This window comes from Rhinopithecus roxellana, chromosome 3 (assembly GCF_007565055.1).
Source record: "Rhinopithecus roxellana isolate Shanxi Qingling chromosome 3, ASM756505v1, whole genome shotgun sequence".
Taxonomy (NCBI): Eukaryota; Metazoa; Chordata; class Mammalia; order Primates; family Cercopithecidae; genus Rhinopithecus; species Rhinopithecus roxellana.
The window spans coordinates 125,195,636-125,223,482 of record NC_044551.1 but is presented as its reverse complement, the minus strand read 5'-3'; the positions used below and the strand labels follow the sequence as shown (position 1 = coordinate 125,223,482).

The window sequence follows — 27,847 nt, the reverse complement described above, 5'->3', positions numbered from 1 at the left end:
AGACTTCTCTTATTTTCAGTAATAGTCACATATTTCTCTTCAGGGGAACCCCTTCTCCATCATACAGGTTTGTGTTTGTGTGAACTCCAATTCTGGAACATAAACTGATTATTTTTCATTATATTCCTGACCAAGGTGGTCTTTGCAGACAGGTTTTGGCCTCCCTGATCTCTTATCAGCTTGCCTCCCCAACAACCTCTCCAACAACCATTGTTCAGTATCATCTGAACAAAACTATGTAAATGCTGAAGAAATGTCACATAATCATCTTTTTCAGCCTAATTGACACACCACAATCTCTCCTATATGGAAATTCTGGAGTCATAATTGAAATAAATGGAAGTAGCTGATGGCTTTTTAAAAATGGAAATATTCTGACAGGAGGCTGCAGGAGGGAACCTCTAGGGGGCGATGTTACCTAACAGAATTTTAGAGTTGCCCTATTCGGAACTACCCAGTTTACATTCTCCATTGCCTAACTTCCCGTGTTCTCTCCAAAGTTGTTTCCTGGCCTCTTATATTTTCTGCTTCCTCTGGAGGGCACTAGTTGCACCTACTAACATGTAATAAATGCTGGCCTGCTTCTTGCCTTTTTATGTTAATCTGACTTAGATCAAGTGATCTCCCGCTGAGCCCATCCTATGTTTATATTAATATTTGAGAAATGCAATCTATTTTACTAAGTATATATATAGGTCCCCGGTACCCTTCGGGCTTAAGACTGAATTCATATCAGCACTCAGATAACTCAAATTCCTAAATACACAGATTTTCTTGTGATTCTTAATTGCTACCATGCTTCTGAAAGTACGTTTCCTATTAGAGTTGCTTGGGTCACAACTAATCTTTAAGGCTAGTAACTCTTCATCTTTCTACCTTCAGGGTCTAGCATAGTGATTCGCATATAGTGAGATGGGTGAATGAATGAATGGGTGGATACGTGGATAAACCCAATACCTTGTTCAGGATATTAAGAGTTTGACTTAGGCAGCACAGCATAGCTAAAGAAAGAAGCAATTAGTTTTAGGAAATAAATGCATTAATAAATGTAGGAACAACTGGTATTCACACACCATAAAATTCTCCATTTTAAAGTAAAAAATCAGTGGTCTTCAATATATTCACAGAACTGTGCGATTACCAATATCTAATTCCAGCACATTTCCATCACTCCAAAAAGAGATCTTGTACCTGTTCGCAGTCACTCCCTGTCCCCTCCTTTCATTCGTCCCTCTCCATCCCTTAGCCCCCCAGCCCCTGGCAACCACTAATCTACTTTCTGTCTTTATGGATTTGCCCATTCTGGATCTTTCATATAAAGGGAATCATACAGTATGGCCTTTTAAATCTGGCTTTTTTTCATGTGTAATCCCATAACTTTTAACATAACTCTTTAACACTTATTTTACTGTGTTGGGATTATTTGTTTATGGCCTGCCTCCCACTGCACTACTAAGCATCACAAGGACAGATTATGCCTTGTTTATTTCAACTTTGAATGTAGAGCTCAGGGCCTGTCACAGAATGGGCAATCAATAAATGTTTGCTGAACAAATGATACTTTTCCAGTTCCAAAATGCATGAAACACTGTGCAGACCTAACTCCTTTCATCTTTGATCAGTTTGCAGTACCACTAGAATCCTTGTCTGTAATTCTTTTCATCTCTTTCACTTGTTTTGTGTCTTTGCCTAAATTTACATTTTCTCTTTCACAAATATAGCTTAAATTCCAGAAAGTGGGGACATGTCCTGCCCCAAGTCTATATTCACAAAGTCATGTTTGCCCCTTGTTTGTGTGGATTAACATTCTGTTTCTCTGAAATCTTTAAAATGAGAACCATGCCAGTGTTCTATAAACGGTTAAGACTTAACATTTTCTTTCTTTTCTTCTTTTAGCCATACTTCCCATTGCCTCCAGCTGTTGCACGGAGGTTTCACATCACATTTCCAGAAGGCTTCTAGAAAGAGTGAATATGTGTCGCATCCAGAGAGCTGATGGGGATTGTGACTTGGCTGCTGTCATGTGAGTGCTCTTCAGCCAGGATGTCTAAACCTGCACAATGATTATTTCCTTGACCATCGAATAATAGGTTGGAAAGGCTGTGCTTGGTTACAACATACAAACAGTCATCCAAACAAGGGAGGGAAGAGTAAATATTCTGTCCATTAGGCCCCAGGCTCCCTGGAGTAAATTCATAGTCTCTCTGTCCAAAGATGTCCTGAGCCCCATACCAGTGCACCATCTACTTCCACCCTGTAGTGCTGTGGTTAGCACTAAATTCCCCCAGTCACCAAAAAGTGTTCATGACTTTCCTAAGCAAAACAAAACCCCAAACAAAAGATGACTCTGTTATATTTCATGGCTTTTAACCTTTTCCAGTATATGGGTTGCTGTCATTTCTACTTTCTGAATTCATCAGGAGCATATTATAAGGTTCAAAAAGGTAGGCCATGTGTGGTGGCTTATGCCTGTTATCCTAGCACTTTGGGAGGCCAAGGCAGAGGTGTCGCTTGAGACCAGGTGTTCAAGACCAGCCTGGGCAACATGGCAAGACCTCATCTCTACGAAAAACTGTAAAACTAGCCAGGCGTGGTGGCATGCACCTGCAGTCCCAGCTACTTGGGAGGCTAAGATGGGAAGATCATTGAGCCCAGTTTGAGGCTGCAGTGAGCCGTGATCATAGCACTGCACCCCAACCTGGGTGACAGAGTTAAATCCTGTCTCAAAAAACCACCACCACAAGAACAAAAAGGCAAAAACAGAAGAAAAGTTTCAAAAAGAAGCATGTAAATATCTATACCTGTCACAGTGCTATATGCAATCCAATCACAAATGCCAATCCAATCTCTGCTTTTGATTCTGTGGTGTTGGCTCATGATGAAACCTCCCAGCCCTGCCCCTGGCTCAGTTATTAAAAGCTTTGTTTGTATATGTACTTAACATCTCTATGGAGGCTCCAACATCTGAACTGCATTGGTATTTAGTAAATCTAGATTCTGACAACAATGCTGTGAGAAAAGCATAAATGATCTCCTGATCACGCACAGGAGAAAGCTGCGACTTAGGTTACATGGTTCACTTGTGTACAGCTCATGAATTGCAGAAACGGGATGTGAACCCGGGTCTCTTAGTTCGGAACAGCTGTATACCTCCAATGTCATTCTAAAGCAGTGGTGGGACTAACCATAAAATGCCTCTCCAAACTCTACTGCATCTGAGTATCAGGCATCTCCCTGGCATGCCGGTTTTAACACCATTTGTGGCTCCAGATGATGCTAGTGAGTCATTTGGTGCTCCTTTATTTGGGCTATAAATAAACCCATTGCTTATGCCTGAGTTCCCGAGTCACTCAGAAACCTTATTCTTTCAGTGAATTCAACAAATATTAATGAATTAATGATTATGCGCCAAGCACTGTTCTATATGCTGGGGATGCAGTGGTGACAAAATGGGTTCTGTCTGCCTAGAGTCTCCAGGGGACTCTTTATCCAGCTGGGTTCTGCAGATCATCTTAATGATTTAAGATCTCTGGAACTTGAAATATATTTTACCCCCTTTCAGAGGGATTTATCCATTATTCAATTTTGAGGAAAAACTGCTCCAAGATAAGGGTTCTTAAAAGTTCAGAGGAAGAGTTTGTAAGATGTCTGTTGATAGACTTTCAACAGGTTAGGGGCTGTGAACTTCCTGAAATTTTTGTGTATGAACCTGTGAGCATTTGTAGAAGGTCCATAGGTTTTGTAAGATTCTCAACGGTTCTGAGATCGAATAAAGTTTAAAGATCACACTCAGGGTCAGATGTAGGGGAGGAAACAATTCTTGATCCAAACTTGCATTAAGCATGAGTGTCTTTGTGGGAGAACGGAGAAGACTGATAATTTCTTCAGCATCTCAGTTCAAGCCACCACCTGGCTCCATTGGCTCAAGTGGTTTAGTCATTGGGAACCAGCATCACCTGTGGTACTCCAGGGACTACATACCAGTGAGGATTCTGAGGGGTGCTCCAAGTTCCCAACTTCTTCGAAAAACTCCTTGGTATATGTCTGGCCGAGATTCTACCAGTCTTTTATTTAATCTTAAAGAATACTGTTGATAATAGTTGGAGAGTAAAAAGTTCATAGACAATGCATGGATAGACAATCCATGGATAGACAATGCTTTAGGTGGTTAGAAACAGCTGGATATTTGTGTCGAGTGGACACAGCTGCACTAAATCTGTCTGAACCTGCTCCAGTTGCTCTGAGAAATTCCAAATTTTCAGCTCCTCTCAATTCCTTCCACCTCATTGGCATATATCACCTCAGACTTGAAGTTTGAAGCTTGTAAGGGCTCCAATAGGACTCCCAGAAAGGCTTGAAAAAAAAAAAACAGAGCAAGTTTCTGTGGGTGTATATGACAGATTCTGGAGGTTATCCAGGGAAGCTATTGGTAACAGGATTTTCAGGGATGTTTCTTTGGGATAAGCAGGTGTCAGAGATCTGAAAGGCATAGGAACAGAAATCATGTTTTGCTGTGATAAGGCAAAATATAATCAGAAACATAAGTCTTCATTTTAAAAAGGACTCAATTTTAATTAAAGAGGTACTAGGAAGCCAATCACTTGGATCCAAAAATATTTACTTTATTCAAGCATAATTTGTAAATTGACCTCTGTGCTAAGAAAGCTAAAAAATACAGAGTTGCTATGACCTAATCTCAAATAAAATTAAACTCTGTAGTATTTTTTAACCATAAATTACAGATCCTCTCTGTTGTGTTTCCTGATGTTCAACATAAATAGGTAAAGATTCTCTTGTTTTCAGATTAGTTTAGTATGGAGCATGTCTTTACTTACCTAAAATGTAGTCCCTTAACCCTGACTGGGTATAAAGACTTTAAGATTTGAGAAAGTGTTTAAGATGCAGAAAGCGGCCGGGTGCAGTGGCTCAAGCCTGTAATCCCAGCACTTTGGGAGGCCGAGACGGGCGGATCACGAGGTCAGGAGATCGAGACCATCCTGGCGAACACGGTGAAACCCCGTCTCTACTAAAAAATGCAGAAAAACTAGCCGGGCAAGGTGGTGGGCGCCTGTAGTCCCAGCTACTGGGGAGGCTGAGGCAGGAGAATGGTGTAAACCCGGGAGGCGGAGCTTGCAGTGAGCCGAGATCTGGCCACTGCACTCCAGCCTGGGCAACAGAGCGAGACTCCGTCTCAAAAAAAAAAAAAAAAAAGGATGCAGAAAGCATTGCTAACATTGGAAATATAATTCCGAAGTAGCATGTATTACTAATAACAATTAATTAATATAAATCAACGTATAGTAAACTTATTAGGCTTTTTTTCTTTTCTGCCTAGAAATAGGTCCTTTGTTTTATACTTTATAAATGGTCATTGTAGTTTTTGATGCCTGAGACAGCAGTTTTCTTGTTCAAACTCCTCTACAGTGACTTCATTAATGAGCTTCTGGATGTTTCTGAACATAAATACAGTAAAAAGTTGTTTATCATGGCCAGGTGTGGTGGCTTACACCTGTAATCCCAGCACTTTGGGAGGCTAAGGCGGGCGGATCATGAGGTCAGGAGATCGAGACCATCCTGGCTAACACGGTGAAACCCCATCTCTACTAAAAATACAAAAAAATTAGCTGGGTGTGATGGCGGGCACCCATAGTCCCAGCTACTCGGGAGGCTGAGGCAGGAGAATGGCGTGAACCCGGGAGGCAGAGCTTGCAGTGAGCCAAGATCGGGCCACTGCACTCCAGCCTGGGTGACAGAGCAAGACTCCGTCTCAAAAGAAAAAGTTTATGTTGGGCAGAGGTCAGAGGATTCTTAATCAAACAGACATTTTCTGTTGTGAGAAAATGTGAGGTTTTTAAATAGAATTATCTGGAAGGCTTGAGTAGTTTTTCAGATGTGGTTGTGAGGCGTTGTTGTGTTTCGAGGAATGGGTAAAGAAATAAAGTTTAGGGGATATTAAAGGTATAATCTCTCTGGCAGGGCCACCCCTTTACATCCATCAGACTATCTCCAGCTATCCTCCTGTGGGTTAAGAAAAAAAAAAAAATCAGGGATTGGCCTCATGACTTCTTACAGTCAAAACTCTCCACCTACAAACTCACCATTGGGAAGGTGGGGATTGGTGCCCATCAGAATACTATGGAATTGCGAGTAGGGGAAGGAATGTGGAATAGGCCAGCCCCCTTTCCAACATTACTTCATCTCTTTCTATCCTGGTGGAAAATACATGGGATCCAAGTAGAGATTTAAGAAGTTTTTAAACTTTAGGATTCTAAAACATCATAGGATCTCAGATTTGGGAGCTGTGTTCTGGTAGCTGATTTTTTTTCCTGGTTGAATTACATTGGGAGCTTGCGTCACCAGCAAGTCTTTGAAAAAGCCCACATGCTAGTTGCGTGTTTTCCTATGGTCCTCCACCTCTGTGAATCCTCTGTCTGTATCTCTTCCATCTGGTTCTCTCCTTCAGCCCCGATGCCAATGCCCCTCCCTGAGTGCCATCTCTCTTATTTTCATAATGGACTTGAATCCTAGCTCTTTCCTGTGTAACTTATGGGCTTATCTGCATGTCACTGAAATCTTTTCTTTTTTTTTTTTTTTTGAGACAGAGTTTCCCTCTTGTTGCCCAGGCTGGAGTACAGTGGCACAATCTCGGCTCACTGCAACCTCCTTCTCCCAGGTTCAAACAATTCTCCTACCTCAGCCTCCCAAGTAGCTGGAATTACAGGTGCATGCAACCATGCCCAGCTAATTTTTGTATTTTCAGTAGAGACAGGGTTTCACTATGTTGGCCAGGCTGGTCTCGATCACCCGACCTCAGGTGATCTGCCTGCCTCGGCCTCCCAAAGTGTTGGGATTATAGGCGTGAGCTACTGTGCCTGGCCTGCATGTCACTGAAGTCTTTATCTACTCAGTTTCTTTCTGACATCACAGGGAGAAGCAAGAGTTTTAGTCCTTTGGAAAGGGTAGGAGCTTCAATGCCAGTTTTTTGTTTGTTTGTTTGTTTTTGTTTCCTACGCAGCAGTGGTACAGCCACGTTTTCTCCTATGATAGCAAACCAACCGACCATAGTGAGAATTAGGTGGTTTTTTTTTTTTTTTGAAGACTCTCTATCTAATACACATAGCGAATATATTGTTCTCTTATTAAGATGCTCCACTTCTTTCAAATTAATATTCCCCACATGGTGGCTTTATTATGTTAAAGTTCATTGTTACTTTCCCCCCATTCTCCCCACTTTTCTCCCATTTCAGGAGTCCCTACATTAGCTGATAATGATTCAACTTAGGTTATCTAGAAAAATAGCAGCCTACTCTCTACTCCACCTCTGTTTTTTCCCTGAAGAACAGGGTCAGGAGTTTCAATTTATCTGGACACAGAAATACTGTATATGTAGAGGCAGCAGGATTTGTGACATTTGGTAAGAGCTGATGACCCCTCATGGGGAAATTAGAAGTCACCAATATCTTTTTCAACAAAAAATTCTTCTAGTTACCAGAAACTGTGCATGCTGCCCTAGCCTTCTCCCAGCCCACTGTGAGAACTTCGTATAGAAAAATGAAAATGAGCCAGGCACAGTGGTCATGCCTGTAATTCCAGCACTTTGGGGGCTGAGGTGAGTGGATCACCTGAGTTCAGGAGTTCAAGACTAGCCTGGCCAATGTGGTAAAACCACGTCTCTACTAATAATACAAAAATTATCTGGGTGTGGTGGTGCACACCTGTAATCCCAGCTACTCGGGAGGCTGGGGCAGAAGAATCACCTGAACCCGGGAGGCAGAAGTTGCAGTGAGCCGAGATCACACCATTGCACTCCAACCTGGGTGACAAGAGCGAAACTCCATCTAACCAAAAAAAAAAAAAGAAAAATGAAAATGAAAGCACATTCTGAACTGTGTCATAGATCTATATCATATTAAAATGTTAATGAATGCCTAGAATATCTTAGTTTTGTTTTGTTAATTTAAGTTTTAAATTAAAGTTTTGAATAAGGCCTTTTCAAGAAACTTCTAGACGATTCCTCCTTCAAGGAACTTATCTCCAGTAGGAGAGATGAGATGAGTATTCAGATAAAAGACAGCATAAACTAAGTGCCAGAAAAGAGGTAAGTAACTCTCATTGAGAATCAGAGGAGAAAAAGGACAGCATCTAACTGAGAGAATCTACAAATCCTTATGGATCAGAAAAACCTCAAACAAACCTTAAGGATGTGTTTGAGATGGGCTGTGAGGATGAATTGGTTTTGTTGGGTGAAGCTTGAAGTCAAGGAAGATAATTGTTTTCACTTGGTTTTTATTGTCTCTTTTCCTCCTTTCTTCTTCCTCTTTTTTCTCGTTCCTTTTCTCCTCCTGCTCCTCATCCAATTCCTTCTTCTCCTCCTCTTTCTTTTAATACTCTCTGCTGATATCTGAGGACCCACAGGCAGCAGTGCTTGTGAAGTCAAAATTGAACATTGTGGTGCTCAGCTTTAGAATTCACTTCATTTCTACACTGAATTCAGAAATTTAGTCTGAATTTAGTCTCTAGGAATACAGTGTCCCAAAGTGGGAGCTGCAGGTAAGTCACTTAGTGGTTATTTATATATATTTTCTATCAGTGACTTTCTTTTGCTTCCCTTTCTAACAGCCTTCATGTCAAGCGCAGAAGAATCTGTGTTAGCCCGCACAACCATACTGTTAAGCAGTGGATGAAAGTGCAAGCAGCCAAGAAAAATGGTAAAGGAAACGTTTGCCACAGGAAGAGACACCACAGCAAGAGGAACAGTAACAGGGCACATCAGGGGAAACACGAAACATATGGCCATAAAACTCCTTATTAGAGAGTCTACAAATGAATCTACAGAGACAATTCCTCAAGTGGACTTGGCCATGATTGGTTGTAAGTTTATCATCTGAATTCTCCTTATTGTAGACAACAGAACAAAACAAAATATTGTTTTTTAAAAAATGAACAATTGTGTGGTATGCAAATGTAGCCAATAATATACTCAACTGGAAGATGAAATGAAAAGATAATGCTGGTTGGGTACGGTAGTTCACGGCTGTAATCCCAGCACTTCGGGATGCTGAGGCAGGAGGATCACTTGAGTCCCGGAGTTTGAGACCAGCCTGGGCAACATAGCAAGACCTCATTTCTACAAACAAAAAAACAATTAGCCTGGCATGATAGTACTTGCCTATGATCCCAGCCACATGGGAGGCTGAGGTGGGAGGATCACTTGAGTCTGGGAGAGTTTGAGGTTGCAGTGAGCAGCCTGGATGACAGAATGAGACCCTGTCTCTAAAAATAATAATAATAATAATAGTGCTTATCTTCATACAATATTTTAAGAGGAGCTTAAAAAAGAGAAGATATAACTTCTCCCAACTTTTTAATTATAGTTTTCCAAACTTACAGAGAAGTTAAAAGAATGGTACAATGAACATCTATATATCTTTCACCTAGATTAATTGTTGTTAATATTGTGTCACATTTGCTTTCTCTCTCCTCTCTTTGTATGTGTTTCTATATAAAATATTATAACTTTTAAAATATACCTTGTTTGCTAAACCATTTGAAAATAAGTTGCAAACATCATGGCACTTCACCCCTAGTTTCTTTTTGGTGTTATAACTTGATGTACTCTAAAATAAAGACATGTTTCTACCTAATCACATTGTCAGTTTTATACCTAAAAAATTAACAATTTCATCTCATATATTCCGTATTCAAATTTGCCCAACTATTTAGAGAGCATTTTATGTAGTTTTTTTTCAATCCAATAAACAATCAAGGTTGACATACATACTGCAAATAATTGTTATTTTTCTTTAATGTCTTTCAATCTAAGAAAATTCCTCTGACTTTTTAAAAAATTTTTAATATTATTTTGTTGAGGGAGGGTCTTGCTGTGTCTTCCAGGCTGGAGTGCAGTGGCACAATTTTGATTTTAGCTCACTGAATCCTCAACCTCTGGGGCTCAAGCAATCCTCCCACCTCAGCCTCCCGAGTGTCTGGAACTAGGTGCATACCCACCACACCTGGCTAATTTTGTTTATTTTTTGTAGAGACAGGGTCTCACTGTGTTGCCCAGGTTGGTCTCAACCTTCTGGGCTCAAGCGATCCTCCCACCTTAGCCTCCCAAAGTACTGGGATTATAGGTGTGAGCCACAGTGCCTGGCCTAGTTATTTTCTTATAATCAAATTCAGGTTTAATGTTTTTGGTAAGAATTTCCTATGTGAATTTGTATACTTATTTTGTCATTTAGAGTTCATAAATATTAGGGGTTTTTTCTAAATAGAAAAGTTTAAACTAAATATAACTTAAAAACATCTAGTTTGAGTAGCTACCATTGTTTGAATTGAAATTTTCTCATACTGAAAAGAACAAAAAGCCTGCCTTGCTGCCCAGAACATTTTGCCTCCCGCAGTCAGTTCTTGGAGCAGCACTAGTTAGGGGCCCAGAGTTCGGTCCTCTGTGTGGTGATTTTACGCTCTGCCTAAACAAGGAGTCTGCATCTTCTAGCTCCTCTCCCACCCTTCTTACACGTTTTTGTTGTGTTTGTTTGTTTGTTTGTTTGTTTTTGAGACACAATATCACTCTGTTGCCCAGGCTGGAGTGCAGTGGCACAATCTCAGCTCATTGCAACCTCCACCTCCCAGGTTCAAGTGATTCTCTTGCCTCAGCCTCCCAAGTATCTGGTGTTACAGGTGCCCAGCCACCACACCCCGCTGATTTATGTATTTTTAGCAGAGACGGGGTTTCCCCATGTTGGCCGGGCTGATCTCAAACTCCTGACCTCAAGTGATCCACCCAACTCTGCCTGCCAAAGTGCTGGAATTACAGGCATGAGCCACTGCGCCCGGCTCACACGTTTGAGTTGATACCATTGTGCCATTCCTCTTTTGGCCTCTTTTTTGTCCATAGAGGCTTTGAGATAGGTAAGAGCCCAGTGTTCACAAAAAGCCAATAGAAAGCAGGAGCCACTTTTTCAGGTGGCAGGTGTCCTGGGTCTCCCTGCTGGCTAGTCCCAGGCAGTGGTGTTGCCAGGATATCTTGGAGGTGATAATGGGACACACAGAGGCACTGAGTCTCCATAGGTTAAAATGCCACCAAAACTGGCCTTTGCCTAATATCCTTCATTGACTATTTAGCATTTAATTTATTTATATTCCTGACATTTCTGCAAGCTTTGTATTTATATTTCCACTTTATGGATGAGGCAACTTGAGGCGCTTAGAGGTAAAATGACTTGCCCAGATCACACAGTAAGTGGCAGAGACAAGCCTTTTAAATAAGAAAAGAATCATAAAATATGAGAGTAACTTAAAATAATAAACCACAATTTTAAATTAACCATAATAACCAACATTAATAAAAGTTGAGATACCAAAACACTGGTGTCTAATTCTTTCAACTAGTAACTTTAATTATTTTCCATTTTGTTTCTTCTAGTTTGATCTGCAATGCTACACAGTTGTTGGGTAGCTATGAATGACAGTAGGTTTACATGATATATTTTAAAAACTGATTTTTCTGCGATGCAAATAATTGAAACTTTGAAGATAGTGTGCCTGGGAAACCAGATTTTTTTTTTTTTTGGGGGGGGGGGATGGAGTCTCGCTCTGTCACCAGGCTGGAATGCAGTGGTGAATCTCAGCTCACTGCAATCTCTGCCTCCTGGGTTCCAGCAATTCCCTTGCCTCAGCCTCCCAAGTAGCTGGGACTACAGGTGCGCACCACCATGTCCGGCTAATTTTTTGTATTTTAGTAGAGACAGGGTTTCACCATGTTGGCCAGGATGGTCTCAATCTCCTGACCTCGTGATCCACCCACCTCGACCTCCCAAAGTGCTGGGATAACAGGCGTGAGCCACCGCGCCCAGCCAAAACCAGATTCTTAAAGAAATTACATTTTACAGGTTATTGCATGTGCTTAGTAAAACATTATCACTGTTACTGTACTATGCACTATTATTGTACTAAGAGTGAATACTGTTACTATATCATGAGTAAATCACCTGGTTAATCCTTTAAGTTTTCTTTTTGAAAAGTTACATTTTTATTGAAGTCATATAGGTGTGTGATTAAAAAAATCAAAAGTACAGCAGAATTTATAATAAAAATAACATCCTCCCAGCCTATCCTCCCTATTCCTAGGCCTATCCTTGAGGCAACATCTTGTAATCCTTTTTTCTGAGACAGGGTCTTGCTCTTTTGCCCAGGCTGGAGTGCAGTGGAGCAATCTGGGCTCATTACAATCTTGACCTCTTGAGTTCAAGCAATCCTTTTACCTCAGCCCGCCTAGTAGCTTGGGACTACAGGCATGTGCCACCATGTCTGGCTATTTTTTTAAATTATTATTTTCTGTAGAGACAGGGTCTCACTATGTTGCCCAGGCTGGTCTTGAACTCCTGGGCTCAAGCGATCCTCCTATCTCACCATCCCAAAGTGCTAGGATTACAGGCATGAGCCACTTCACCTGGCTTTCTTAATCCTTTTAAAAGTTTAAGTTCTAGTGGTTACTTCTGTGATTTCAAATGAAATGCTTAAAGTATCATTTCTTTGCTTATCTCTTCCCTTTTTTCTCCTCATCCTAGTGCTTGATGTTTCATTACAATTATTTTTCTTTATCTCTGTAACTTTCAACAATATACTTGTCTTCCATTTATTAGTCTTTTTTAAATACTTTTTTCTTTTTTTTTTTTTTTTGATACAGAATCTCACTCTGTCACACAGGCTGGAGGGCAGTGGCACGATCTCAGTACACTCCAACCTTTGCCTCACAGGTTCAAGGGATTCTTGTGCCTCAGCCTCCCGAGTAGCTGGGATTACAGATGTGTGTCAGTACACCTGGCTAGTTTTAGTATTTTTTGTTACAGGCAGGGTTTTACCATGTTGGCTGGGCTGGTCTCAAACTTCTGATCTCAAGTGATCCATCTGCCTTGGTCTCCCAAAGTGCTGGGATCACAGGCACGAGCCACTACGCCTGGCTTATGTATTAGTCTTTATGTAAGACGTACTTAATACTCCGTACTCCTTTCCTTTTCTTCCCATTGAAACTGTTCCTATAAACTTTATAAAATAAATCAGGGAAGAAGAGAGGGTGAGAAACACATAAATAATCCAAGCTTGCAGCACATTCAGCATTAATCATTAGGTCAGTTTGCTCGCTGACCCCTTCCTCATAGTTGTTTGGCTATTGCTTCAGAATTACGTGGAGTCTGTTACAAGATTATAGTTCCCCTTAACTGCTCTATAGATAACAGCTTGAACATTATGAAATGTTAAGTTTTCCCTTTGAGACATTATTTCGGGTCCTGCATGCTGATGAAACTACTGATGTCAGCTGGTCTGAAGGACCCTACCAGAAGCTAAATCATCAAAGAATGCGATTTCCATATCCTAATGATTTAATCTCCCTTACCCTGACCAATCAGTGACCCAAATTTTCCAGCCCCTTGCCTTCCATGATCTTCTTAAAAACCCCAGCCCAGAACTCTTCAGAGATTTAAGAATCTTCTCCTACCTCCTGACTCAGCACCATGTAATCATTAGACTCTCTGCTGCAAACTCTGCTGTCTCAATGTATCAGTCTATTACTGTACAGTGGGTATATGAACCTCTTGGTGTTATGACACTGTCCTCCTATGTTTCATCTTGTGTCACATCAGCTATACTTTTACATTTACATGACTGATGTTGATAATTCTAACTCTGCACTGTAATAATTGTCTTTCCTGTTTTGTTTAGGGCAGGGTTTCACAGTCCTGGCACTACTGACATCTTGAGCTGACAATTCTTTGTTGTAGGGGGTTCTCCCATATACTGTAGGTGGGTTAGTAGTATCTCTGGCCTCTACCCACCAGATGACATCCAAAAATGTCTCAAGATATTGCCAAATGTCCCCTGGGGAGGAGTATAAAAATCTCCTCTAACCCTAGTTGAAAACAACTGGTCTAGAATCTAAGGTAGATTTCAAAATTGAAAACCAATGTAGTTGGAAAAATTCTGAGATGACCCCTAAATTTTCTGCCCTGGTATAGACATACCTCCCAAGCACCAATCTAGGTGCTGCAGTGAAGGTATTTTGCACATGTAATTAAGATCACAAATCAGTTGACCTTAACATAGGGAAATTATCCATGTGATAGTGACTTAATCACAGGGGCCCTTTCAATTTTTTGAAAAAGAGTTTCGCTCTTGTTGCCCAGGCTGGAGTGCAATGGCACAATCTCGGCTCACCACAACTTCCGCTTCCCAGGCTCAAGCGATTCTCCTGCCTCAGCCTCCCAAGTAGTTGGGATTACAGGCACACAGCACCACACCCGGCTAATTTTTTATATTTTTGGTAGAGATGGGGTCTGCCCGCCTCAGCCTCCCAAAGTGCTGGGATTACAGGCATGAGCCACCATCCCCGGCCCCAAGTTCTTCATATAGCCTACTATTCTTGCCTTTATCACTCGAAATCTTGAGATGACCACTTGTGCATTTGAAGCTGTTTATAGTTCTAAGATTTTTAAGTAACACCATTCATGTCAACTGCATTGCTGGGGAGGGCTGTGCCCTTCAAAATGAGTGCAAAATGTCTGTCTCCAGATCCCTAAAAGTAGGCAATGACTTTTTCTATCAGTTAACAATGGCATTTTTTTTTTTTTAAGCTTTCTTTCTGTTTCTGATGGGTGCTTCTGTTTGTGGCTACCTTGGGTTGGTAGATGAGTTTTTGCTCCTTTTAATAAGAAGCCTATTGGCCGTGCACAGTGGCTCATGCCTGTAATCCCAGCACTTTGGGAGACTGAGGTGGGTGGATCATGAGGTCAGAAGTTTGAGACCAGCCTGGACAACATGGTGAAACACCTTCTCTACTAAAAATACAAAAAATTAGCTGGGCGTGGTGGCAGGCACCTGTAATCCCAGCTACTCGGGAGGCTGAGGCAGGAGAATTGCTTGAACCTGGGAGGCGGAGGTTGCAGTGAGCTGAGACTGCACTATTGCACTCCAGCCTGGGCAATAAGCAAGAGTCCATCTCAAAAAAAAAAAAGGCTATTGTAGCTTTCAATTTAATCTGAATTGAAAAAGATCTTCCAGGCCAGGCATGGTGGCTCAAGTCTGTAATCCCAGCACTTTGGGAAGGCAAGGCGAGTGGATCACCTGAGGTTGGGAGTTCGAGACCAACCTGACTAACATGGAGAAACTCCATCTCTTCTAAAAATACAAAATTAGCCGGGCATGGTGGTGCATGCCTGTAGTCCCAGCTACTGGGGAGGCTGAGGCAGGAGAATCACTTGAACCCAGGAGGTGGAGGTTGCAGTGAGCCAAGATCACACCGTTGCACTCCAACCTGGGCAACAAGAGCAAAGCTCCATCTCCAAAAAAAAAAAAAGAAAAGAAAAAGATCTTTCATTTTGTAGAAAATGGATTTTCTGGGTAATGCCATTAAACTTCACTAGTTCAATCCAAATTGGGATGGCTAGCAGACAATCTAAAATGCTTCATTCACTCATTCTATGTAGCATAACTATAGAATGAGAGAAAGAGGACAAAGATGACCTAAATGTGGTATTAGTACGCATCCCTGTGAGATCTGAATTTTTTTTTTTTTTTTTTTTTTTTGGGACAGAGTCTCACTCTTTCACCCAGGCTGGATTGCAGTGGCTCAATCTCAGCTCACTGCAACCTTCACCTCCTAGGTTCAAGCGATTCTCCTGCCTCAGCTTCCTGAGTAGCTGGGATTACAGGCTTGCAGCACCACACCCGGCTAATTTTTGTATTTTTAGTAGAGATGGGGTTTCACCATGTTGGTCAGGCTGGTCTTGAACTTCTGACCTCGTGATCTGCCCACCTGGGCCTCCCAAAGTGCTGGGATTACAGGCGTGAGCCACTGCATGCGGACTTGAATTTTTATACTATCACAGAATAAATAGAACTATGACATATGTTTCACAATTACATAGCTAATTTGATGTTCTTTTGACAATTCTAGCACATTTCTTTTACAATGATAAAATCATTGTTTCCCTCTGGTAAATGTGGGTGACTCCAAGTTCATTCCATCCTAATGCCATGCTTATGCTCTTCCTCACTATTCCTGATAGATAATTGATTAACTGGCATATTGAAGCCTCTATATATTCTTGCCATTCTACCTCTATATAAACTTATCAAAACAGTACAGCATCTCCTTTCTTCATCCAAGGTCTAGCACATAGTAGGACCTCAGTAAATATTTATTGATAAATATATGTAGGCAAGTGACATCTTATTTGCTCAATTACAATGAAAACAAAACACCACAGAGCAGTGATGCACTCTTGAGATGACCAACTTCTACTGAAAAATGAGAAGGCTACTGAGGGTTAAATTCTGCCAAGACCTGGCCTAGGAAACTATGTTAAATTAAGCCAGTGTGACTGGGCTCTAGTGTTTCCAAGCTGTTCCTAATATCAGACTTTTCGTGCCCTCAGTCTGTCTATAAGACAGACTTATCTCTATTTCTGCTCATTTTTCTCCCAGGCTATAATTATATGCATCAGTGAGTTAAAAAACCTTCTTTGCACAATAGGTAGGACAGGAGAAATGGCTTCTGGAAGCCCAACTTTGCTAAACGCAGGCCACAGTGGAGACAAATGGCACAATCTGTGAGAAAAGTCAGTTTTGGAAAGAATGTGGGAACACAGTGGCCTTGGAGATTATAAAAGATGAAGAAAAGAAGTGATGCCCTGTTGATTCTTTATTTGGAGAGTTATCCTGGATCAATCAGAAGGGCTAAAATTTAAAAGATAAAAATATCAAGTGTTAGTCTGGGCATGGTGGCTCATCCCTGTTATCTCAGCACTCTGGGAGGCCGAGGCAGGTGGATCACCTGAGGTTGGGAGTTCAAGACCAGCCTGACTAACATGGAGAAACCCCATCTCTACTAAAAATACAGAATTAGCCGAGCGTGGTGGCACATGCCTGTAATCCCAGCTACTCGGGAGGCTGAAGCAGGAGAATTGCTTGAACCAGGGAAGCGGAGGTTGCAGTGAGCTGAGATTGCACCACTGCACTCCAACCTGGGCAAAAGAACGAGACATCATCTCACCAAAAAAATAATAATAATAAAAATAAAAAAAATCAAGTGTTAGCAAGGATGTGAAGCAACTAGAACTTTTATATGCGTGAGAGGAGGTGCAAATTAATAAAATTATTTTGGAGAACTGTCTATCACTATCTCGTCATATACCTGTGCTATGACCCAGAAATTCCACATGTGGGTATTAATAATATCTAGTTAAGTGAATATGTTTGCCAAAACACATGTATAAGAATGTTCAGGCTGGGCATGGTGGCTCACACCTGTAATCTCAGCACTGTGGGAGGCCAAGGTGGGTGGATCACCTGAGGTCAGGATTTCAAGACCAGCCTGGCCAACATGGTGAAACTCCATCTCTGCTAAAAATATAAAAATTAGCTGGGCATGTTGGTGAGTGCACCTGTAATCCCAGCTTCTCAGGAGGCTGAAGTAGGACAATCACTTGTATCTGGGAGGCTGAGTTTGCAGTGAGGAAAGATCACACCACTGCACTCCAGCGTGGGCAACAGACTGTCTCAAAAAATAAAATAAAGTCAGATAACAGCTCTAAAAAAAAAAAAAAAAAAGAATGTTCATAGCAGCCCCCAAACTGGAAATTACCTAAGTGGCCATTAACAATAGAACGGATAAATTCAAAATATTTTATGCATATAGTGAATATAACATTTGGCTGGGCATGGTGACTCACCCTTGTAATCCTAGCATTTTGGGAGGCCAAGTTGGGTGATTCAGTTAAGGTCAGGAGTTTGAGACCAACCTGACCAACATGGAGAAACCCTGTCTCTACTGAAAATATAAAAATTAGCTGGGCATGGTAGCACACACCTGTAATCCCTACTACTCGGGAGACTGAAGCAGGAGAATCTCTTGAACCTGGGAGGCAGAATTTGCAGTGAGCTGAGATTGCCCCACTGCACTCTAGCCTGGGTGTCAAAGCAAGACTCTGTCTCAAGCAAACAAACAAACAAAACAAAAAGAATATAATATTTGTGTTAATGAGAAAGGACATCTAAAGGATATGAGTCCTCTTCAAGGACTCATGAAACAATACAGATGTATCTCACAAGCATAATGATTATAGAACAAGACCAGATACAAATGAGCCAATATTAGTTATTGCTACAGTTAGCTATGTTTGTCCCCCAAAGCTCATATTGCAATTAGATCCCCAATATTGGAAGAGGGGCCCAATGGGAGGTGTTTGAATCATTAGGGCAGATCCTTCGTGAATGGCTTGTGCCATCCTTGTGGTATTGAATAAGTTCCCACGCTACTACTAATCTGGAAAGCAGGTTGTTAAAAAAAGAGCCTGACACCTCCCCCACTCTCTTGCTTCCTCTCTTACCATGTGATCTGCACACACTGGCTCTCCTTTGCCCTCCACCATGAGTGGAAGCAGCCTGAAATCCTCAACAGAAGCAGATGCTTGTGCTCTTGTACAGCCTGCAGAATGGTGAGCCAACTAAACCTCTTTTCTTTATAAATTACTCAGCTTCAGCTATTCCTTTATAATATAAATAGACTGAGATAGTTATCCATTAACGTATAACAAGTTACCCCAAAACTTAGTGACTTAAAACAACACATATTTATTATCTCATAGTGTCTGTGGATAAGGAATTTGGGAGTGGCTCAGCTGGATGGTTTTGGCTCAGGATCTCTCATGAAGTTGCAGTCAAAATGTCCACAGAGGCAGCAGGCATCTGAAGGCTTGACGGGCTGGAGGATTCCCTTCTCAGATGGCTCACTCACATGTTGTTAGAAGGAGGCCTCATGTGGATCTCTCCATGAGCTGTCTGAGTATTCTCACAACACAACATCTGAATCCCTCAGAGAAAGTGATCCAAGAGACAGAACAAGGAGAAAGCCTCAGTGTTTTTATGACCTAGCATTGGAAGTGATTCATCCTGTCTCTGTAGGTTATACAGACCAAATCTGATACCATGTGGGTGGGGACTACACAATGGCATGAACACCAGAAGTCAAGGATCACTGGGGAGAATTTTGGAGGCTGGAATCATCCATTCCACACGTTTCTATAAAGTACAAAAGCAGGTGAAACTAAGCTATGCTGTTGGTTAAGATAATGGTTACTCTGGGGAGAGGGCAGTGACTAAAAGGAGGGAAGAGATGGGCACTTGGGGGCACTAGTAATGTTCTGTTGCTTGATATAGGTGTAGTTATATGACTAAATTTATCAGGCTGTAACTTATATGTTCCTCTATGTATATTAAACTTTGACAACTTAAGCAGAATAAGAAAAAGGAGAAGGAGAAAAGAAAGAGAGAAAGAAGCTGGGCATGGTGGCTCACTCCTGTAATTCCAGCATTTTGGGAGGCCAAAGGGGGCAGATCAATTGAGGCAAGAGTTTGAGACCAGCCTGGCCAATGTGGTGAAACCCCATCTCTACTAAAAATACAAAAATTAGCTGGTTGTGGTGGCAGGTGCCCGTAATCCCAGCTACTCAGAAGGCTGAGGCAAGAGAATCACTTGAACCCAGGAGTCAGAGTTTGCAGTGAGCCAAGGTCACGCCACTGCACTCCAGCATGAGCAACAAAGCGAGACTCTGTCTCAAAAAAAAAAAAAAAAAAGAGAGAGAGAGAGAAAGACAGACAAAGGAAGAGAGAAAAAGAACTCTGGAATACATCCAGAGGACATGGGATTCATATTCTATGAATGGAAAATCAGACCTTCTCAAGAAGGTGCTTAGCCCAGTGGCCCAGTGACCCAGTGCAACATAACTCAGAAGGAGAAGGGAGGTCCTGATCCATTTGACTGATCTAGGACACAATACATTGGCAGCTGTCTTATTATTAACCCAGGTGCCATAACTTCTTGAGTATATAAACAGGTAAAGATATTAGAAGAAGCAGGAGTAATAAAATTTAGATGTCTGCAATATTGCTCCATTCCTGGGTGTATCATGCCAACCACTAAGAGAAAACAGATTATCTGTGCATTGATATGCATAGTCATGACCTCATAAAACTGTTGAGAGATTAAGCGATATGATGTATGAGAAAGTAGTAGGAGAATAGCATGGAGGAGGCACTGAACACATTTATGTATTCGTTAACTAGTATTTGAATTATATATTGCTGTCTAACTCACCATTTTAAAATTTCGTGGTTTAAAACAACAATAATTTATTATTTCTCACAATTTTCTGGGTTAGCTGGGGCTCAGTTGGACAGTTCTTACACTAGTCTCACTTGAAATCTTTTATATGGGTACAGTCAGATGGTTGGGACTAGAAAGTCCAAGATGGCTGCACTCCCATATCTAGCACTTTGTGGGGATGACAGGGAAGCCGAGCCCCACAGGGTGATGGGATTGCAGGGTCTAATCTTTCTCTATAGTCTCAGAGTCTTTCCCTCTTCATGTGGTCTCTTCCCATACTATCTCTAGCACAGTAGCCAAACTTTTTTCATGGTGACTCAGGGTTCCCAAAAGTACAAACATGGAAGCTGCCAGGTCTTGTGCCACATTCAGTTAATTAAAACAAGTTGGCAGATTCCATTTGGGAAGGGACTGTATACCAGGAGGTATGATTCATTGGAGGTCATCTTTGGAGTCTAGCTGCCACATGTGAACACTTAAAATATATATCAATGCCAGGCGCAGTGGTGCACCTGTAATCCCAGCATTTTGGGAGGCCAAGGCAGGTGGATCACTTGAGATCAGAAGTTCAAGACCAGCCTGGCCAACATGTGAAACCCCATCTCTACTAAAAATAAAAAAATTAGCCAGGTGTGGTGGCACACACCTGTAATCCCAGCTACTTGGGAGGCTGAGGTAGGAGAATCACTTTAACCTGGGAGGTGGAGGTTGCCGTGAGCCAAGATCCCACCACTACACTCCAGCCTGGGCAACAGAGAGAGAATCCATCTCAAAAAAAGAAAAGAAATAAAATTTAAAAAATAAAATAAAATACATATCAGGAAATAACAATTTTGTTTATTTTAAGAATGTACTTTCTCAATTTGTTTCTACTTTTTGTCTCAATTTTTTAAGATCAGCTTTAGGTATACTAGAAATTAACAAACTAATGAGTCTGGTGGGTAATTTTCTAAAATGGTTCCCAATCATCCCTGCCTTCTAGTATTCATGCCCTTAAGCAATCCCCTTCCCTTGAGTGTGGGCTGAACCTAGTGATTTGCTTCTAACAAATAAAATACATCAAAAGTAAGGGGATGTCAGTTTTTTAATGAATTATAAAAGATTGTGACTTTGTCTTACCAGTTCTCTCTCTCTCTTTCTTTCTCTCCCCCCGACCCCCACCCCACCTCTCAAAGACACTCTCCTGTCTCCTTGACTTATTTGCTATATGAATTTGCTAGGGTTGCCATAACAAAGTACCACAAACTAGGTGCCTTAACAACAGAAATTTACTGTCTCACGGTTTCAGAGTCTAGAAGTCTGAAGGTATCAGCAGGGTTGGTTTCTTCTGAGGGCTGTGAGGGAAGATTCTGTCCCATACCTCTCTCCTTGGCTTATAGATGGCTGATGGCCAGCTTCTCCCAGTGTCCCTTCACATCATCTTCTTTCTACGTGTGTCCATTTCTGTGTCCAAAATTCCCCTTTATATGAAGACCTCAGTCATACTGGATTAGGTCCCACCCTAATGACCTTATTTTAGCATAGCTAATTAAATCTATAACAACTCTTTTTCCAAATAAAGTCATACCCTCAGGTAGTAGGGGTTAGGTAGGACTTTAACAATTCATCCCATAACAGGGAGGATGAGTGCTGTGGGAATGGGAAAGGAAATGTTGTTTTCTTTAAAGTACATGACTCAGAGGTTGCATATAGCGCCTCCCCTCATATGCCATTGGCCAGCAGTTAGCCACATGGCCACATGACCATCCAACCTCAAGAGAAAAAGGAAATATAGTTCTTAGCTGGTGGCCACCTGCCAGCCAAAACTGTTGTTGTTTTATTATTAGAGGAAGATGGGGAAAAAGGATACTGGGGGCAACTAGCAGCTTCAGATACATTATAGTTTGCAAAAATTTTGTGAAGGAGAGAACTACCTCCTTCAAACTGCAATAATAATTGCTCTTTTGTTGCAACTACCAACCTACCATACCAGAAATCTTATAATTAGTCCTCACAATAACCCTGAGAGTCATTTTTCCTCCCATGTATTACAAAAGGAAAAATCAAGGTTCAGAGAGATTAAGCAATTTGGTCAGAGCCAAACCTTTTAAGTGGTGGAGGCTGGAATCCAACAGAACATTCTGTCTGGTGTTAAAGCCTGACCATTTCACTGTACCCCATCACATACCCTAGCAAGCAGCACTCCATCAGGTCTACCTTATTTGTACTCCTTAACTTCATGGCAGTTCTGGGCAGTGACTTGAAAATTTGTATGGGAAACATCAGAAATGCCCATTTCTGGACTTTATGGGCTAACAAAGTGAGAGACAATCAAAATTCCTATATAAAACATACACTGGTAGTTGGAGGCAAGATAAACATAGCTGAATAGGAACAGCTCTGGCCTGCAGCTCCCAGCAAGTTCAATGCAGAAAGCAGGTGATTTCTGCATTTCCAACTGAGGTACACAGCTCATCTCACTGGGACTGGTTAGACAGTGGGTGCAGCCTACAGAGGGTGAGCCAAAGCAGGGTGGGGCGTTGCCTCACCTGGGAAGCATAAGGGGTTGGGGAACTCCCTTCCCTAACCAAGGGAAGCCGTGAGGGACTGTGCCATGAGAAATGGTGCACTCTGGCCCAGATACTATGCTTTTCCCTCAGTCTTTGCAACCTGCAGACCAGGAGATTCCTTTTGGTGCTTATGTCACCAGGGCTCTGGGTTTCAAGCACAAAACTAGGCAGCCATTTGGGCAAACACCAAGCTAGCTGCAGGACTTTTTTTTTCTAACCCCATTGACACCTGGAATACCAGTGAGACAGAACTGTTCACTCCCCTGGAAAAAAGGCTGAAGCCAGGGAGCCAAGTGGTCTAGCTCAGCAGATCCCAGTCCCACAGAGCCCAGCAAGCTAAGATCCACTGGCTTGAAATTCTTGCTGCCAGAACAGCAGTCTGAAGTCCACCTGGAGCGCTCAAGCTTGGTGGGGGGAGGGACGTTCACCAATACTGAGTCCTGAGTGGACATGCAAACAAAGTGTAAACACAAATACAGTGTAAAAAAAAGTGTAAACACAAACACAGTGTAAACAAAGCCACTGGGAAGTTCAAACTGGGTAGAACCCACAGCAGCTCAGCAAAACTGCTATAGCCAGACTGCCTCTCTAGATTCCTCCTCTCTGGCAGGACATCTCCGAAAGAAAGGCAGCAGCCCATAGTCAGGGGCTTATAAATAAAACTCCCATCTCCCTGGGACAGAGCACCTGAGGGAAGGGGTGGCTGTGGGTGCAGCTTCAGCAGACTTAAACATTCCTGCCTGCCAGCTCTGAAAAGAGCAGCAGATCTCCCAGCATAGCACTCGAGCTTTGCTAAGGGACAGACTGCCTCCTCAAGTGTGTCCCTGACCCCCATGCCTCATGACTGGGAGACACCTCCCAGCAGAGGATGACAGTCACCTCATACAGGAGAGCTCCGGCTGGCATCTGGCAGGTGCTCTTCTGGGATGAAGCTTCCAGAGGAAGAAACAGGCAGCAATCTTTGCTGCTCTGCAGCCTCCGCTGGTGATACCCAGGCAAACAGGGTCTGGAGTGGACCTCCAGCAAACTCCAGCAGACCTATAGAAGAGGGGTCTGACTGTTAGAAGGAAAACTAACAACTAGAAAGGAATAGCATCAACATTAACAAAAAGGACATCCACACAGAAATCCCATCAAAGGTCACCAACATCAAAGACCAAAGGTAGATAAATCCATGAAGATGAGGAAAAAACAGCACAAAAAGGCTGAAAATTCCAAAAACCAAAATGCCTCTTCTCCTCCAAAGGATCACAATTCCTCGTAAGCAAGGCAACAAAACTGGAGGGAGAATGAGTTTCATGAATTGACAGAAGTAGGCTTCAGAAGGTGGGTAATAACAAACTCCTCCAAGCTAAAGGAACATGTTCTAACCCAATGCAAGGAAGTTAAGAACCTTGAAAAAAGGTTAGAGGAATTGCTAATGAGAATAACCAGTTTAGAGAAGAACATAAATGACCTAAAGGAGCTGAAAAACACAGCACAAGAACTTCGTGAAATATACATAAGTATCAACAGCCAAATCAATCAAGCAGAAGGAAAAAAGGATATCAGAGGTTGAAGATCAACATAATGAAATAAATGTGAAGACAAGATTAGAGAAAAAAGATTGAAAAGGAACGAACAAAGCCTCCAAGAAATATGGGACTATGTGAAAAGACCAAACCTGTGTTTGATTGGTGTACCTGAAAGTGACGGGGAGAATAGAACCAAGTTGGAAAACACTCTTCAGGATATTATCCAGGAGAACTTCCCCAACCTAGCAAGACAGGCCAACATTCAAGTTCAGGGAATATAGAAAACACCAGAAAGATACTCTTTGAGAAGAGCAATCCCAAGATATATAATCGTCAGATTCATCAAAGTTGAAATGAAGGAAAAAATGTTAAGGGCAGCCAGAGAGAAAGGTCAGGTTACCCACAAAGGGAAGCCCATTAGACTAACAGTGGATGTCTCTGCAGAAACCCTACAAGTCAGAAGAGAGTGGGAGCCAATATTCAACATTCTTAAAGAAAAGAATTTTCAACCCCGAATTTCATATCCAGCCAAACTAAGCTTCATAAGCAAAGGAGAAACAAAATCCTCTACAGACAAGCAAATGCTGAGAGATTTTTGTCACCACCAAGCCTACCTTACAAGAGCTCCTGAAGAAAGCACTAAATATGAAAAAAGAAAAAAAAAAAAAATACTAGCCACTGCAAAAACATACCAAATTGTAAAGACCATCAACATTATGAAGAAACTGTATCAACTAACAGGGAAAATAACCAGCTAGCATCATAATGACAGGATCAAATTCACACATAACAATATTAACCTTAAATGTAAACGGGCTAAATGCCCCAATTAAAAGACACAGACTGGCAAATTGGATAAAAAGTCAAGACCACTGGGCACAGTGGCTTATGCCTGTAAGCCCAGCACTTTGAGAAGCTGAGGCGGGTGGATCATGAGGCCAGGAGATCAAGACCATCCTGGCTAACATGGTGAAACCCCATCTCTACTAAAAACACACAAATTAGCTGGATATGGTGGCACAAGTCTGTAATCCCAGTTACTCGGGAGGCTGAGGCAGGAGAATCGCTTGAACCAGGGCATTGGAGTTTGCAGTGAGCCAAGATCACACTGCTGTACTCCAGCCTGGCGACAGAGCAAGACGCCATCTCAAAAAAAAAAAAAAAAAAAAAGAGTTAAGACCCATCAGTGTGCTGTATGCAGGAGACCCATCTCACATGCAAAGACACACATAGGTTCAAAATAAAGGGATGGGGGAATATTTACCAAGCAAATTGAAAACAAAAAAAAGCAGGGATTGCAATCCTAGTCTCTGTTAAAACAGGCTTTAAACCAACAAAGATAAAAAAAATACAAAGAAAGGCATTACATAATGATAAAGAGATCAATGCAACTATCCTAAATATATATGCACTCAATACAGGAGCACTATCCTAAATATATATGCACTCAATACAGGAGCACCCAGATTCATAAAGCAAGTTCTCAGAGACCTACAAAGAGACTTAGATTCCCACACAATAATGGTGGGAGACTTTAACACCTCACTGTCAATATTAGATCAATGAGACAATAAATTAACATTTTTTTTTAGAACTGAAATAGTCGCATTCTATGATAAAATTATTTTGAGGTTAATATACCATAAGGCTGCCAGAAATCTGTATCTTTACACAAATTGATATACTTTTTTAAAAATTTCTTATTTTTATCAACACATTGTAATTATATATATTTATGGGATACAATTTGATGTTTTGATATATATGTTGTATAATGATCAAATCAGGGTACTTAGCATACTCAAAAAAATACAGTGGTATAAACATATAAAACACTCTACACAATACACATACACGTGTACATGTACATACACACACACACACACACATATAGTTTTGCCTTTGTGGAAAATTACTGTCCTTTCTTTTTTCCTTCAAGAACATCACTTTGCTCTGTGTTGCTCTAGTTTAAAAAAAAAAAACAATGTTTATCAGAAAATAAGGTTTGTAGTCTGCCTATGGAGTAGCCATTCTTATATTCCTTTACTTTGCTAGTAAACTTGCTTTCACTTTTTAAAAAGTAGAAAAAGAAAAGAAGATCTATAAATAAGATTTTGCTGAAGTTGAGCAGAGAGTTTTATCCCTGTCCCTCTCCCAAATCTGATGGCAGGTTATTGTTTCAATTATCTTAGACACTTTTGCTTTTTCTCGAGGCAGAGGCAGGGAGTCAATTGGGGATGATGATTCACTAGTCTCAATTGCTCTGTGAAGGCTTTCTTGAGTGGCTTCTATTTCCTTGTGTAAACCCAAAGGTTGTAATAAGATGATCCTCTCCCCCTTTATGGGTTAGCAGCAGTTTCTTCCACTAATCTATGAAAATTCTGGAAAAGAGGTATGTAGGTTACATCAGAGAGCCAGAACTTTTTGGGAAACAGGTACCAGCACTCTAATCTGAGCTACTGAAATTGGAGATAGGATAACCTGTCAGGGCAAACCCCTGAAGTCAACTGGCAGGCAAGGCACCAACTGCCACAAAGGGAAACTCACCTGAAGAGCAAGTGCATTCTCAGTTGGTCACTCGGGCTTGACACCAGGGTCTTAGTGCTTGGGCATGGAGGTGGATTCTTTCTACTTCAGTGAGTAGTTAGGAGCCAAAATGCTCAAGACCTTACCACTCAGGGTATGGAATCTGAGCCTATGTGTTTCCCAGGATAGCTGCAGCTATGGAGCCCAATTCTGGAGCACAGGAAGCTGGTGCGTGTCTGGTCCAGTAAGGACATCATCATCTACTGAACTGCGGTATTAGAAAAGCCCCATGAGGGCAGAGCCATGTCTAATGTGTTCCCTGTTCTATTCCTGGTGCCTAGCCCACTATCCTGTATGTGAAAGGTGCTCCGTGAATACTTCATCATAAAAGACGCTAAATAAAGAATTCAGGATCTAGAATTCAGTAACATAACACTGTGGTAGCAACCACAGCAACCATAGCAACCATGCTGGTAGACTCAAATCTCTCTCTCTCTGCCTCATATCTGGAAAACAAAAGTGCCCTGCTTTGGACTGAATTCTTGGACTATTCAGGTGGAGGACATAAAGAGACCTTGAAAAGGAAATACTCTAGTTCTTGTAAATAAAGGTAAATTGATTGGCAATGAATTGACTGGAAAAATAAATGTTAGTGTATGTGCACCCCAAGCAAGTAGAACAAATCGTACTGGTTGCATAAGATATTATTTCAGGTATCTGAATCATGTAGATCACGGGTGACAACTGCAAGGTTCTGATTCCCTGAAAGGACATGCCTGAACAAATCTTATTTTAGTTGGATGAACCACTTAGTACGTATATATATATCAATCTTTTATGTCAGAAATAGCTCCTCACTCCAAAATGGGCTCAGGTTACTTTTCAGGTGTAAAATGAGAAACTCAGCATTTCTAATTCTCCAAATCAAATGTTAAAATCAGGTCAATTTCTCTATATTGCTGTATAAGAAATCAGAAGTAGTGAAGACACAGCAGATATTATTTATTTCTGAAGCAAACATATTCACAATGACTGCTATGTAAATAATTCAAGTAAAATATTAGTTTTAATAATCTTGCAAGCATTTTCATGGA

The 27,847-nt window shown here is 41.4% G+C and overlaps 1 protein-coding gene across 6 annotated transcripts in view; it reads left to right on the top strand.

Annotated features, from left to right (window-relative positions):
• Positions 1 to 11,417, top strand: part of CCL28 (C-C motif chemokine ligand 28) — a 31,878-nt gene extending 20,461 nt beyond the window's left edge. For 5 of the 6 annotated variants that reach the window (XM_010363128.2, XM_030928001.1, XM_030928002.1 and 2 more), the window contains 2 exons: positions 1,897 to 2,023; positions 8,620 to 11,417. In XM_010363128.2, coding sequence (XP_010361430.1) covers positions 1,897 to 2,023; positions 8,620 to 8,812 — 320 coding nt within the window. In that variant the 3' untranslated portion in view covers positions 8,813 to 11,417. Of the gene's footprint in view, positions 1 to 1,896; positions 2,024 to 6,623; positions 6,722 to 8,619 lie in introns of all 6 variants that reach the window. The other variant, XM_010363129.2, reaches the window with a different exon arrangement.
• The last annotated feature ends 16,430 nt before the right edge of the window (positions 11,418 to 27,847 follow it).